We start from the raw sequence: 14,282 nt of genomic DNA on the forward strand, positions 1-14,282 counted from the left end.
CTTTGTCCAGATGTGCTGTATTCTCACACAAGGCAGCTGGGAGTAGTTATGCTCAGTCCATCTCACACACAAACACACAACAGTCTACAGACACAATGTGCAAATTCAAATTAAACCCATGTGTTACACTTCAGTCATTACCAGTGAATTTCTCTGGAAAAGGTTGCCCTTGACTCTTAGAGTACTTTTTTTGCAGTCTAGTAGCCACATCACACAACTGAAGCTTTTTGGAAATTCGCTGGAAAGCTGCAGAAGAGCCAAAGGAAATTTACAAAGAAAACCCTTACAGACTTATAAACCAAGTTATAAGCATTCTGATTTATTGTTAATGCATGCTGTAAATCACATACAGAAAACAGGCAATGCTTGCGCTGACACACCCATGCAGATTTAACATATACACAGCCTCACAAATAAACTCAAAAGCAGGGACAGATCTGATAAGTGCCCTTTGGGCCCCGGCCATTTAGGAATAACATATGAAACAGGAAACCATGAATTAAACGGTGCAGATACACAATGTTTGGAAAGGCGCATACTCAAATGCATTGCATTCCAGATAAAATACTGGCTCAAAAATCAGAATCAAAGAGAAACATGGGATCAGACGTGACTCTGTTGTAGTTCTGTAGAAATGCTTTTCCAGTGAATGCTTAATAAGCAACATGTGTCCTGCTGCGCAACAGAGAAGAAAATAATAAGATATATTGCAGAAACATGAGTTGAAATGGTAATAATTGACAGAAATTGGTATTATTTGACGAAGAGCTTTGATCTTTGTAGGATATTGCCTCCTGTCATCTCTGCAAAGAGTTGGAGAGCTCTGCTCCGATGTAACGTAAAGGCACCACAATGGGTCTTTGCGGACTTCAACAGGCAAATACGTTGGTTTAAATACAAAGAAAATCTATTTTTCTGGGGGAAAGGCATTATTAGGCTTTACTTCAATCTGAAATGGGTTAAAGAGAGAGAGGGAAGACAATAAAGCAAAGGTCCAAGTGTCAGAAATAAAGGCCATGGCAGTCCAGGTAAGGACTAAGTCCTCTGTACCCGAGTTGTGTGCCTAACCCTGCACTACTGGTTTGCTCTGACCGCAACATGTTAAACCTGTTGTCGTGACAAACTGCAGGTCAAAAACTGAGTTGAGAATTTGAACCTTGATTTTAAAATCTTAGATCATTTTGAAAATGTAACCATGAATCGCTTGTATTTTATATATCAAGCAAATGTTGCTGCCACAAGCTTCTCCAGGAGGTGCGTGTCTTACAATTTAGCCCAATCACTGACACTCTGGAGGGAGAAACACAGGTAAGTGAGAACGATCATCTAACGGGAGATGATTATCTGTGTGAGTCACTTACTTGGTTAAACAGTTCAATCCATCCAAGAAAGGCAGGATCCAGCCAATGGACTGCAAAGCAAGCTGCGGTGCAGAGCCGCCCAGAGTGTCCCCAATGCAGCAACCCCAGTGAGTATGCAGGAGACCGATCCAGGACAGGGATACAGATCAGACAGGAACATTTCTGGAATCCAGGAGTCCGCAACCCGGTCAGGGGTTCTGGTCCAAACAGGAACAGACAGATCCAGGGTTCCAGGAGTTCCATGAGTTGAGCAACAAGCTAAGGCAGACACGCAAAAATTCAGAAAGGCAGGCTCAGTGGTTGAGGGACAGAGACAAGACATGGTACCAAGAAATCTGCAGAACTTTAAACTGGTCTCCACCTAGTAGCCAGGCTTAAGGGACTTAAAACTGAAGTCCTCCTAGGAGCCAGGACATTATGAGGAGACAAGACAAACGCTAAAACCTCTCAACCCTATGGCCTCTGGGGAGGGGAACATGAAGCCAGGAGTAACTCAAAACTAACGACACAAAACTAACAAACAGGCATCAAACACTCAATGATCTGGCACCAATAGCTGGGCATTCCCTGCATGTTTTAAATGTTTCTCTGTTGCAGCCCACTTGGTCCAAATACTGTAACTGTGAGCTTCTCAGCAGCCATCTTTCATTTATATGTCAGGCTGGTGGACGTAAAGGCACTGGAAACAGAGTTTGGTCCATATTGTCATGATAGCATCACACTGACGAAGCAGATTTGTCCTCTGCACATCAATGATGGGAATCTCCTGTTCCACTGTATCCCAAAGGGCTCTATTGCATGGAGATCTGTAGACTGTGGAGGTCATTTGAGTACAGTGAACTCATCAAGTTCAAGAAACCAGTCTGAGATCCTTTGCCCTTTATAACATTATGGCACTTTATCCCACTGGAGGTAGCCATCAGAAGATGGAAAAAAGTGGTCATAAAGGTATGGACATTGTCAGCAACAATACTCAGGTAGGCTGTTGCATTGTGCCAATGCTTAGATGGTACTAAGGGGCCCAACGGGCTGAAAGAGAGAATATTCCCCACATCATCACACGTTCATCATCAGCCTGAATTGTTTTTACAAGTCAGGATGGATCCATGCTTTCATTTTGTTGATACCTAATTCGGACCCTACTATCCAAATCTCACAGCAGAAATCAAGACTCATCAGACCAGGCAACATTTTCCAATCTTCTATTGTCAAATTTTGGTGAGGCTGTGAAATTGAGAGAGGAGCAACACCCGGTGATTCCTTCTGCTGCTGTAGCCCATCCGCCTCAAGGTTCAACATATTGTGTGTTCCGATACTGTTCTGCATACCTCGGTTGTAACTTGTGGTTATTTGAGTTACTCTTCCCCTCTTATCAGCTCAAACCAGTCTGAACATTCTTCTTTGACCTTAACAGGGCACCTGCATCCACAGAACTGCCACTCACTGGGCTTTCTTTAAATTGTAATTTTTTTTTAACCATACTCTGTAAGACCCTAGAGATTGTTGTATGTGAAAATTCCAGCCTGCCTAGCAGAAGCAACCATGTCATGTTCAAAGTCACTTAAATCTGTTTTCTTCCCCATTCTGATGCTCTGTTTAGACTAAGGCATATCTTTTAGGCCATGTTTCCATGCTTTAATGCATTAAGTTGCTGTCATGTAATGATTAAAGAAATTATGTTAACGAGCATTTCGACAGGTGTACCTAATAAAAAGGCCGCTGGGTGTATTTCATCCTTTTCTGTGTTCTACTAAGGTTAGGGGTCATCCAAAAGTTGTTAAACATTATTATAAATGTAAAAAACATAATATTTTTGAACAACCCCCTCTGTTAAAGCATGCGTAACCCCCCATTCCAGCCTATGACTAAGGTCTTATGAACACCTGTGGCAAACGTAAGGTTAAATTACTAATGCTGAATACTTAATTTTGAACTTGCATTAGGAAAGGTTCAAAATAAATAATCCATGAATTATGCCAATGGCTGAACATGAATTTTAATGCACAAGTGCTGTAAAATACCAGTTTAATCCCTCAAATGTTAAAAGTTACCTTAAATGATAAGAGTTGATTGTGTCCCAATGATTATGTCGCCCATTGACCCAAAATTAGAGACCTGTAAGGCCCAGTAAAACTTTGCAGGTATTTTGAGTTAATTAGTTGATTAAGGGGTGACACCGTGAGTTCCCCATTAAAAACTATGCTATGTATGAGTTTCACTTTCTGAGATGACTGGCAAAAAATATTACAGGTTTCCTTAATATTCTAATGTTTTTGATGGACGTATAAATCTGTGGCAGCCATATTTTGTATTGAACTCGAATTGCTGTCATCTTTTATAGTTAAAACTTTAACCTCACCTGGTGGCCTTTTTTCCGCTTTGTCTGGGAAGTCTGAAAATCGATTCCCAACTCTCAAAGAGCACACAGCATTGCACTCAGTTGAGGACTTTCAAAAAGTTGCTTAAATACTTTAAGATTATAACAGAATGTTTTGCTTGTCTGTTTCAATGCAGAGATGTTTTTCTTTCTAAAATCAGTCAAAGGTGTCCTCTTCATTTCACCTATTGGCCACTGGAGATAGGCACCTTTAGCAACACTATAGCTAAGGGAGGGTAAGCTGGTTTGTAAGATGGATGGATTTAAATTTTTATTGATCTTTAAGTTAAATTAATTCATTTTCTGATAGGTCATAAAAAAAAATTAAATAAGTTAAACTGAACCCTGGTAACGGGGAATTCCTTTTTTACATTAGGCACATAGCTGCATCCATGTTTATATTTTACGGTTATCCATAGTCACTTTTTTTTTATTTAGCTTTTTTAACATTTTGTAATCTGTGCAAAAATTCACCTTATGTCCTTAAAAATAAAGAACTTTTCTTGACTGACTTGCTACCCTGATGTGCTGCATTACTTTGCAGTCTCCTTTCCACATGTTAATCTTAAGTCTTTGCCAGAGATGCATTCATTGTCCATTTCCTTATTTTTTCAAAATGTAATAGACAAAATCGAGTGGACAGAATTGGGTGTAAGGAACTTTATTGAAGGAGATCTAAAAACATCACAGAGGCTTTGTGATCGCAGTAAAAAAAAAATCTTCAACACGTGCAAAGGCTGATACACATGGGCTAATAGCACCATAGATTGAAAAAAAAAAACAGAAAACAACAATCCAGTCAAACTGAGCTGCTGTTAAATCATAAGACAGTTTAATTTTTGGGGATTGGCTACAAAAGGTGGACTTCTGAATACTTTCTGGTGTCTGTTTGATCTTTAACTAAGACAGATGATTTTCTAAGGCACTGTTTATGAAGACAACCAGCTAAGAATTCACACTCATGTTGGTCAATATGATACAGAAAAACACACGGACTCAAACATTTGTTGAATCCAGCAGTCTATTTCAGTACCAGCCTGGGGCATGCCTAATGCAACATCCTGTTTCATTATTTTCCTTAAGTAGCCTACCAATACATGTAACTAAAAATAAAACATTGAATCAGCCAGGAACCAGGAGTCTGGTCCTACCAGTGCTGTGGTTGCTCCTTTAATTTTGCATCATGGTAACGCACCACATTCAAACATGAGTCCATGTTTAACCATAAACAGGCATAGATCTGGTCCTGGAGAGCAAAGCAAAGGGTTTGTTTCGTCTCTTTGATGCTTCGCTTGTTAAATGCAGGTCGAATACAAATAAAGTCGAATACAATAGTACAGAGTACCTGAGGAGGAACCAGTCCGGATGTAGAGTAAAAATACCTTAAAATATGGCTATCACTGATGACTCTCCAGGATCAAATTACACTCCTTTGAATTCTGACCGTTCTACTTTGAGTTCTACCTCCAGGCTGGAGTATCTCCTCAGTTTAGTTTCACACAGGGTCTCAGAGGATTCATTGGGTTGTGGTATACAGAGTCTAAAATGGTCTACCTAGGAGGAAGAACTCAAAGTAAAAGTGTCCTTCTGTAAAAAAAAAAAATTTTTTATCTGTCAAATAATCATTTGTGACTCTAACTTTTCTTGTTTCCAAACATAATTGAAGCCTGTGTACAGTAAATGAATGACACTGAATATTCATAATGGGTCTAAGAATGTAAAACATGATTGTCCTTTTAGTTCCCACTTAGGTCAAGGAGACCTTGCGGGTGACGGTTTGGTAGTAGACTCCACGAAGCAGAGACTCGTAGTCAGCAACACGGAACATATGGCGCTGAGCGTAGCCGTTGTCTTGTTGTCCTTTGTTCACTAGAATGCTGAGATTTTCATTGTTGACCTGGCTTCCCGCTGAGATGACAAAGATCTCGATGCCTGAGCTCAGCACTTCTCTGACTCTGCTTTCCAGTAGGGCCCTGGTGACTCCTTGGGACCTCCCGTCAGAGAACAACAGCAGCTTCCTCTTACCTGCAGGTACACCCGGTGGGACACGAGCCGTAATGGCAAATTGCAAGGCCTCTAACAAGTTGGTGCCCTCATTCTGGAACTGGGCACTCTCAATGCTAGGAAACAGTAGGGTGTAATTGGATTCAAAGGTGTGCTCCATACGTGGATTGCGTTGGCTATACTGAGCCACAGCCACTCTGACTGTGACACCAGTAGGTGCTTGGGCAGTGAGGAAACGTTCCGCCATGCGTTTGACAAAGGTCTTGCTTATCTCAAAGTTCTTCTGGCCCACACTGGCTGAGCTGTCCATCATTATCAAAATGTCCGTACTCTGAGAGAAGGAGACTGCAAAATAAGAAAAATAAAAATTAATAAAGATAATTTCCAATAAAGATGTTTTCAGTGGATCAATCACTTTTAATAAGTAAAACAAAAGCTGAAAGATAGGAAGAAATTTTTTGCTACTTTACCAACAAATATCTGAAACATGTGATGTATTCAAGTCAAACAGAATATAAAAATAATTATACATGCAAGTCTTTTAAGCTATGTTGCAGGTTTTCCCATCTTTACTCTCTTGAAGCGTACATAAAATTGTTAAATCTATGCCTGAGGCTGAAGTGTTGTACAGATTTTCTTTCAGACTTCCCCAAAATTTAGCTAAATTCATATTCTAATCATTTTTTTTTTTTTACCAACTTCCATGTGCCTGCTTAGGAAAAGTAACCCAAAAGAATGTATCTGTTGGGATCAAAGCTCTATAACTATGTTAAAGTTTGGGATTACAATGACACAAAATGCAAAACAATAAATTTTTTATTTTTCTATCGCCGGAATATTACTGCCAGCAAATGTGCAAAGTGCTGCGTTTTGTCTTTTTTTTTTACATTTATTTGCAACTAAACTATTTCAAGGAATCCCAAATTTTATGTAAGAACAAGAATATTGCCTAGAAACTTAATGTAGAATGAACCAAGAATTATAAATAAATGATTACAAACAAAAAACCTACTTGGACATTTGTAGTCTGGGCATTTCTTTTCTGCAGGAATGAAAAACATAAGAGATAAAGTAAGTCTTCACGATTAGATTTAAATGGGAATTTACAAGCACAGGAAGTAAAAAAAGTGACTGCAAATGTTTAGCTGAGTGTTACCTTGACAAATTTTATTTGTGAGATTCTGCAAGAATTGATCCTCCAGCAGCTCAGCATAGTTATCCAGGATAAAGGAAAATCCTGGTTTGGCTTGAGTCGAACATGACAGTTGTAGAACTTGCTCAAAGCTTGGTTGACGGCCTGAATAGTCCTTAATTCCTAAACCGCCCACCTGGTATTGAGACAATAAATCTACATATTATCACACAAGAACCTTTGAAAATAAAAATATGTTAAATGTCTGAGCAATCAAACTCACCAAAATGCCTTTATTGCAGAGAATATCGAGGGGCTCCGGGTCTCTAGTAGTATCAGAGCGTCCATCAGTGAGAACAAGAACGACTTTATTATCTTTCCTCATCTTACTAATTGTTTGATCCAGAGAGAACCCAAGAGCCTCGCCTGTATAGGTGGCCTCTGCCAGCCAGCGCAAGTTTCTTACTGACCTGAAAACACAGAAAGATGCACATTTACAACAAGGAAATTCATTAACAAGATAGTTTTTTTTTACGAGAGCGACTATTGATTAAAAACCTTCAAACCTTTTAACCTTTTTCATTTATACCTTTTATAGATTTCTGTTTACAGAGTAGATCTGTGTCCGTGAAAAGAAAGGAATTTAAGGAAAGCCATCTACCTGATTATAATATTTAACAAAAGTGTATTTTGGGTTTCCTTAGACAGTAAAAGATGCTAGATGATAAAAAAGATGGTAAAATAAACATAAGATCAATGTACAGTTTTACCAAATTTATACCTATCCCTAGTAGTTTTAGATTTAAATCTGTAACTGATGCAAAATGAGATGGCCATCCCTCAAAAGTATATATATAAAAAACGAAATGTAAAACTTACACCTATTTTTTAATTTTCAAATCCACATTTTTTTTCTACCTTCCACACAAATCCATGCAAAACCATTAGTTGGCATTACCAATCGCTCCATTTGTTACAATAGCTAAACAGTTTTATCTTGTTTTTTGGCTATTAAACTTTTAGGTTTCGCGCCATCACCCTTTATCAGATTCAAAAGAGCTCCTTGTCTGCGTCACACTAAAAACACTGATGCGATTTTATTTATCAGAAACATATTAAAACAGGTATGAAAAATATTGGGCTGAACTGCAACTAACATTTTCCCAACTGTTTAAAAATGCATCACTAACTTCCATCCTGTGCGAAATTAAAAATTATGAATGATCAGAATATTTCCTTTAATGTCACATTTGGGCACCCACATTTATCTGTTTTATTTCCCAAATAACACAGTTTTTCTATTGTCTATTTTTGCAAAGTTGCCAAAAAAATTGTAGCCTGTAATACACAAAAAGGAAAATAACAATAGACAATCTTTTCTGACACCTTAAAGAGAGCTCAATACAAGGAAATAAAAAATGGATGTCAAATTACAACATTATGTACAATGACACTAAAAAATTTACCAAATGTACACAATTTGCTGGATTTTATTTAAAAAGGTATGTCAAAGACTTGTAAAAATAAAAACCCATAATCCCAAAGAAATTTAAGATTAAAATCCAACAAAGAATAGTCAATCTATCCAAATGTTAATGTTTTTATTCAATTTTAAGCAACAAGGAAGGTTATGATTTTAACGGAATACATTAAAGATTAAAATACATTAAAGAAATGTCAGTGGATCAAAGAGGGTTAAAAAAATAATGCATACCTTAAGCTTTGTAAATAAACCATTTGGCATGCTAATATTTCCTTACATAAACAAAGAACAATTTTTTTTCAAATAAATATCTATGTCAGTGGTACACACTTATTATAATTTAGAGGTATGTCAAAATGCCTTTTAAATTTTGGACAAAAATGAAAGTGTTTTAATTTAGCATTTTTTGCAGACTATATGACACTCGGAAGGATAAGTTTAAAATGTGGTTGTGTTTGTTTGTAATTTATGACATCTTAGTGCTTTTTGTCACTACAGAAGATTCTTTATTAAACAGACATTTATGTTTATAATACCCATCTAGATTGCAAATATTATGGTAAAAAAAATAAAAATAAATTGAAACTAGATTCTTGTTCCGTCTCTTTTTATATTTTTCTATCCTTACTCACAGCCAATAGATGACATCACAACCTGCTTTTGCTTTCTTGTTTTTGTTGGAAAGTACAATATAAAAGGCAGCAGTTTTTTAAATTATTTATCCTTTGTTGCCCCTTATCCCGGTCAGTTACCCCATCATAAACTGGTATTGCATTTTTTTCCTGTCTCCTTCCACTTTGTGCTCATAAACAGTCCATTTATGTCTACATATTTAACCATTGCATCTAAGTAATTCTTTTTCTTGGTTCGGAGGATTATGGAAACAGGTTATAATAAAAATGCCAAATGTTTAGTGTAACCAACTGAACGTCATGTTCCTAAGATCTTATATCAAGTATTTTTTGCATTTATTCTAGGAGTTGTAGCATTTTACTAGTATAATCAGGAATTTAAATCTACTGAAAAAAAACAAACGTAAGATATTAATGTCTCCTAGCTATTACAGAAAACAAAGAAATTATGCTTAAATACCATTAGGAGAAACATTATTCTCCCTAAGGAAAGTAGATTTACATATTGCTATGTATAAAGGATACCTCTGATATAATTTGAAAGAGTTTGCTATTTTTTTGTGAGGCAGAGCCAGCTAGGAGTAATGTTCATTAGACCTTAACTGATCTTGCAATCAGAAAGGAAAAAAAAGATAGTTGGGCATGCTAAAATGCCTTATTTTCACACGAGGAAAGACACAGTGCAACCCTCAGAAACCAAAGAGTCAAACAGAAAACCACAGATCATGTGATAAAAACATCCTGTTGTTTGCAAACTCACTCTTTAAACTCGGTGAGGCTAGAGCCTAAGATCACATATTCTTGGGCTTTGGATCCACTGTACTGGACGACGCTGAGGGTGGAATGGTTGGATGAGAACTGGAAAGAAAAACACTGAAGTGTTAATGCACGTTTTGGTCTGGTCTGTGTGTGCAGTGTCTGCAAGCGCTCATTTTGCTCTGTCAACATTTCAGCGCCACACCCATCCTGACTAATTACATCCAAACTGGAAGAGGAGAGTCATTGGAAAGACATAAAAGTGTGCTTCCAAAAAACAGAAGACAATATGTTTCATTCCCGTGTTCTATTCTAAGCATTTGACCTCATAGGAGCAGTTTTGTAAAACCCCAGAAGAACAGTAGTAGAAGAGGTTTATATAAACAACACACTTCCCAAAGGTCAGATACCAGGCATCCCACAGAGGCATGTCATAAATACAAAAATATGAAAACAATGCTGTTATGTGTGTCAAAGCCAGAAATGTTCAAATCATTTTCCAACTTAAATTTAAACTCTTTGAAAGACAAATTTTTCTTTGAAAATTCAAGTAAAACTCAAAGAAAAAAATCCAGCTGAAGTCTGTGAAAGGTAAGACCAAGCCTTTGAGAAGGAAATCTAAATTAGATCTAAATTAAGTCTCAGAGGGACAAGTTAAAGTAAAGATATGAGTCTTTCCCTGCAATTCAAATTCAAATCTTCCACCTAAAATCAAATCTTAAACTTTTAACTTCTATGTCTAATTCTTTGAAGGGGAAAGCAAAGTCCCCGAGGAGAAAATTTAAGTCACATATAAAGTCTTTGATCATTTTCCAAGTTAATTCTTCTGTCTATTTGTAGCAAGTCCAAGTCAGGTTTGCAGTTGGTCAAAAGGACATAAGTGGAGTCTCGAATTACTTAAGTTACAATCCAACTGAACTCGTGAATATTTGAGGTGCAGGTTGAGGTGTTATTAAAGCTCATGTCTCTAAAGACTAGGCTAAATAAATGATGTCCACAGGTAAATAAAAGTAGATATTCAGTTTTTGCACTTTATTTTGAAAATGATTTAGACATTATTTTCAGCTCCACTAAAAATATGAATGTAATTTAAAGTAAAGTATCAGAAAAGGGTTACACATTATAATGTGAAACCTCTGATTTAACCAAATAGAAAGTTCTTCAAACAGAAGAGTTGTCACTGAAATGTTTTTTTTAAGGTAATTCAGTTAAATTCTATAAAATAATGCTTTATTAACCAGTGAATACATTATTTTTTATAACTCATACTATATAGGCTCCTTAAACAAGTTGCTTTAGTGGCTGCAGTCGTATATTATACTACGCTTCAAATGTGGATCTGGAGAGACCACTAAGAAAAGACACTTATTTTTGTGTAATGTGTGTAATGGTATTTATTTTCTGAAGAATCCCTCTCATTCTATAGAAATCCCCAGTACAGAGCTGACCTTTATAAGCTTGTTCAGCTTCCAAAAGTCAATTAGTCTTATTCTCCAACCTCAACAAAAGAAGATATCACGCTCTTCATACCAGAATCTGTAAAAGTTTAAAAACAATCCACTGGACTTGGTTTCCAAGGTTTGAAGATGTTTCGCTTCCCCTCCATGAAGCTTTCTCAATTCAAATGACCTGGATGACTGAGAATCTTCATCAGCATCTTCATATCAGAACTTAAGCTTCCTAAAAAAATATTAGTCTACTCTGTCCTTTCTTGTAGATGCTTTCACATTTTTGTTTCTAGTCCAGTCTGTTGTTTCATGTGTTTCAGTAAAAGCTCATAACACTGCATTATTAATATGCTTGAGTGTCCCTGCTTGGACTTAAAGTTCATCCAGCCTGTTACTCAAGTATAACTTGGTCCCTAATGATTAAGTGAGGAGATTGCTTGAATTTCTTCCTCCCTCTTCTCTGTGCTCATCTCTGCATCATCCGCACCTCCTTTTTGACTCATCTGGAACTCGGGGATGTATTTAAAGTGCTATTTTAGCTCTTGAAATGTTAATCAGGTACCAACTGGTTGCTATCCATCATGCCAATTTACCTAAAATTAAAAGATAACAGCCAGAATCCTTCCATCTGCACAGCAACCAACACCAGAAGAGAAAAAAATTCCCCAAAAGAAACTTCGAACCACAAAAGGAATGAAAAGAAAATATCATGAATAAAATAAAAATGACTACATAATGCAGCTACCTTGAATTGTACTATTCTAAATCCTATGTAGCTTAACACCTGTCGATGATTGTTTACACTCCTCCACTGTCATTGATTAATTTTACCGGCAACATTGCAAAGATCTCATATGTACTGTCTGCAGTGATATCATAACAACAAGTCATTAATTTATACAAAGGTAACCAAGAAAGGAAACATTAATTATTTACTGAATCCATCTACAATTAGTGGTTTCACCTGCGGTCCTGCTTCTTAAGAACCACTGGAAGTAAAATCTATAGTCTTTAAGACGTAAGTCTGAGTTCAGTATGTTTCACATATTTCAGAATCCATTTTTGGTCATAACAGAATGATTTCAAAATGTTGTTACCTTGACATGATGGTCTTTAATCAGTCTGTCAATAACAGCAATGATGAAGTCTTTAGCAAGTGCAAAGTTTGTTGCACCAATACTCTCGGAGCTGTCCACAACAAATGCCAGGTCCACTGGAGCACACCTGCACTCTGAAAAGAAAAAGTAGACACATACATAAAATAAAATAAAACAATTATAAAGTGCCAACAGAGAACAAGATATGATGTAAAAACTCTAAACTTACCACAACAAGCTATGAAGTAATTGGAAGTGGATAAAAAGCAAAACAAAAAAGTTAATCACTTCTGAAGTAAAAAAAATAAAACAGAAGATAACATGAGACGAAGGCGCATGGAAGCTGAGCCTTTAACTTACAGCAGAGCCTCATGACGATATCCAGAATTTCACATTCCTGTGTGGAGAGGTGGAGTATGGGTTACTGTATGGCAGTCCATGGCTGTATCACGTCACATAACATTGAAATTCAAAGCGCAGGCAAATCCAAGAGAGTTTTAAACTACTCAGGAAGAAAAACAGATCATGAAGATAGTGCTGTTTTACTGAGAGGTGTGTGACTTCTAGGTTTCATAGTTTAGGAAATTAAATGTGGAGCTTGGCCTGAACATTTAATTTCAGATTCAAAAGCAGCACAGGCTCAAGGAGGAATTAACTGGCTGCTCCCCTGAAGTCTGTTCAAATGACCAGAATAAGTATAAAATTTCATCTTTTTTTAATAGTTACATCAGTTCCTGGTGGTCCAGGCGGCCCAGGAGGACCCTGAAAAAGACAAAATAATAATAAATCAGTGCAAGGAAAAATTATAGAGATACCCCCTGATAGATGTCTGTGTTTATCTGTTTGATATAATACGTCCTTTTCGACCTGGGTGACAGAGCAAGTTTTGTAAAAAAAAAATGCTTTTTTTTAGAGGTTTCTTCGGAAAACCATTACCCCTGCGAATTTGAACCAGATTCCCACAATAACTGAACCCACATTTACACCAGCGCATTTGTTTGGGTCGCTTTGGCTCTGCAACAACCTTTGAAACTGCCAAAAGTTTATGACCACAGCTTATTTTTCACTCAGCTGCAGGAGAACTCATGTGTTTTGCTTTAGCAGCTATTAAAACTCTGTTTAATAGCATTCTTTTACGAAACAAAGAGGGCGGCGTAGCACGCACGAACAAACACACAATACACAAGAGGGTGAGAAAGACAGAGCACAAGACAGGGATGATTCTTTTTCTAAAGGGAGAGGAGAGAAACCTTCCCAAGGACATGTGACGTAACCTCTTCATAAGAAAGAATGAAGTATGATTCTAAAGTTAAGAGATGGAGAAAAGGGGTAGGGAAGAATGTACCGGTAAGTGGCAGTTATGAGTTGCGTGACAGATATTTTGGATCAGGCATCCCCAAAGTCGGTCCTAGAGGGCCGCTGTCCTGCAGGTTTTAGAGGTTTCCCTGCTTTAGTTGTTTTCCCTGCTTTAGAGTTATGCAAAAGCCTGCTAATCAGCTTTCATTTAAAATCAGCCTAGCAAGGAAACCTCTGAAACCTGCATGGGGAAGCCTGTTTTAGATGATAAAGTTCAACATTCATATGAAAACCTTTTTTTTTCTGTTTTTACCTTTGTTTTAAATATCATACAAACACAAATAAATGCAGTTGTAAATGCAAAAAATATAATTATCATTCCTATATTTATTTATATCAGCTTTATGTTTGTTTGTCTATGTGTAAAACCTCATCACCAAAACATAATCCTAATTTGTTTAAAAACAGTACTTGGCAATAAAACATTTTCTGAAAGTAATTAACTTAATTATTTGGTTCATTGATACCATATGTCTCCAGGGCTAGATATATCACCTAGATAGGAAATGTCTGACAACATGAAGTAGGCTAAAAGATATTAAATAAGTAACATATGTTGCTTTCAGTGAGATAAATCTAAGAACAGATTACATTTTTGACATCTATCAGTCTTAAATACATTTAACAAAGTCACTT

At 36.9% G+C, this 14,282-nt stretch overlaps 1 protein-coding gene across 1 annotated transcript in view; it reads right to left on the bottom strand.

The window, feature by feature from the left end:
• Positions 1–5,059: 5,059 nt before the first annotated feature.
• col6a1 (collagen, type VI, alpha 1) overlaps positions 5,060–14,282 on the bottom strand; it is a 42,929-nt gene continuing 33,706 nt past the window's right edge. Inside the window, exons 27-35 of the mRNA XM_038300432.1 lie at positions 13,017–13,052; positions 12,651–12,687; positions 12,520–12,528; positions 12,291–12,424; positions 9,750–9,847; positions 7,158–7,344; positions 6,899–7,070; positions 6,755–6,784; positions 5,060–6,087 (exon numbers count right to left, since the gene is read on the bottom strand). Coding sequence (XP_038156360.1) covers positions 5,486–6,087; positions 6,755–6,784; positions 6,899–7,070; positions 7,158–7,344; positions 9,750–9,847; positions 12,291–12,424; positions 12,520–12,528; positions 12,651–12,687; positions 13,017–13,052 — 1,305 coding nt within the window. The 3' untranslated portion in view covers positions 5,060–5,485. The remainder of the gene's footprint in view (positions 6,088–6,754; positions 6,785–6,898; positions 7,071–7,157; positions 7,345–9,749; positions 9,848–12,290; positions 12,425–12,519; positions 12,529–12,650; positions 12,688–13,016; positions 13,053–14,282) is intronic.

Source organism: Cyprinodon tularosa, unplaced genomic scaffold (genome assembly GCF_016077235.1).
Source record: "Cyprinodon tularosa strain WSP-4 unplaced genomic scaffold, ASM1607723v1 ctg45, whole genome shotgun sequence".
Taxonomy (NCBI): domain Eukaryota; kingdom Metazoa; phylum Chordata; class Actinopteri; order Cyprinodontiformes; family Cyprinodontidae; genus Cyprinodon; species Cyprinodon tularosa.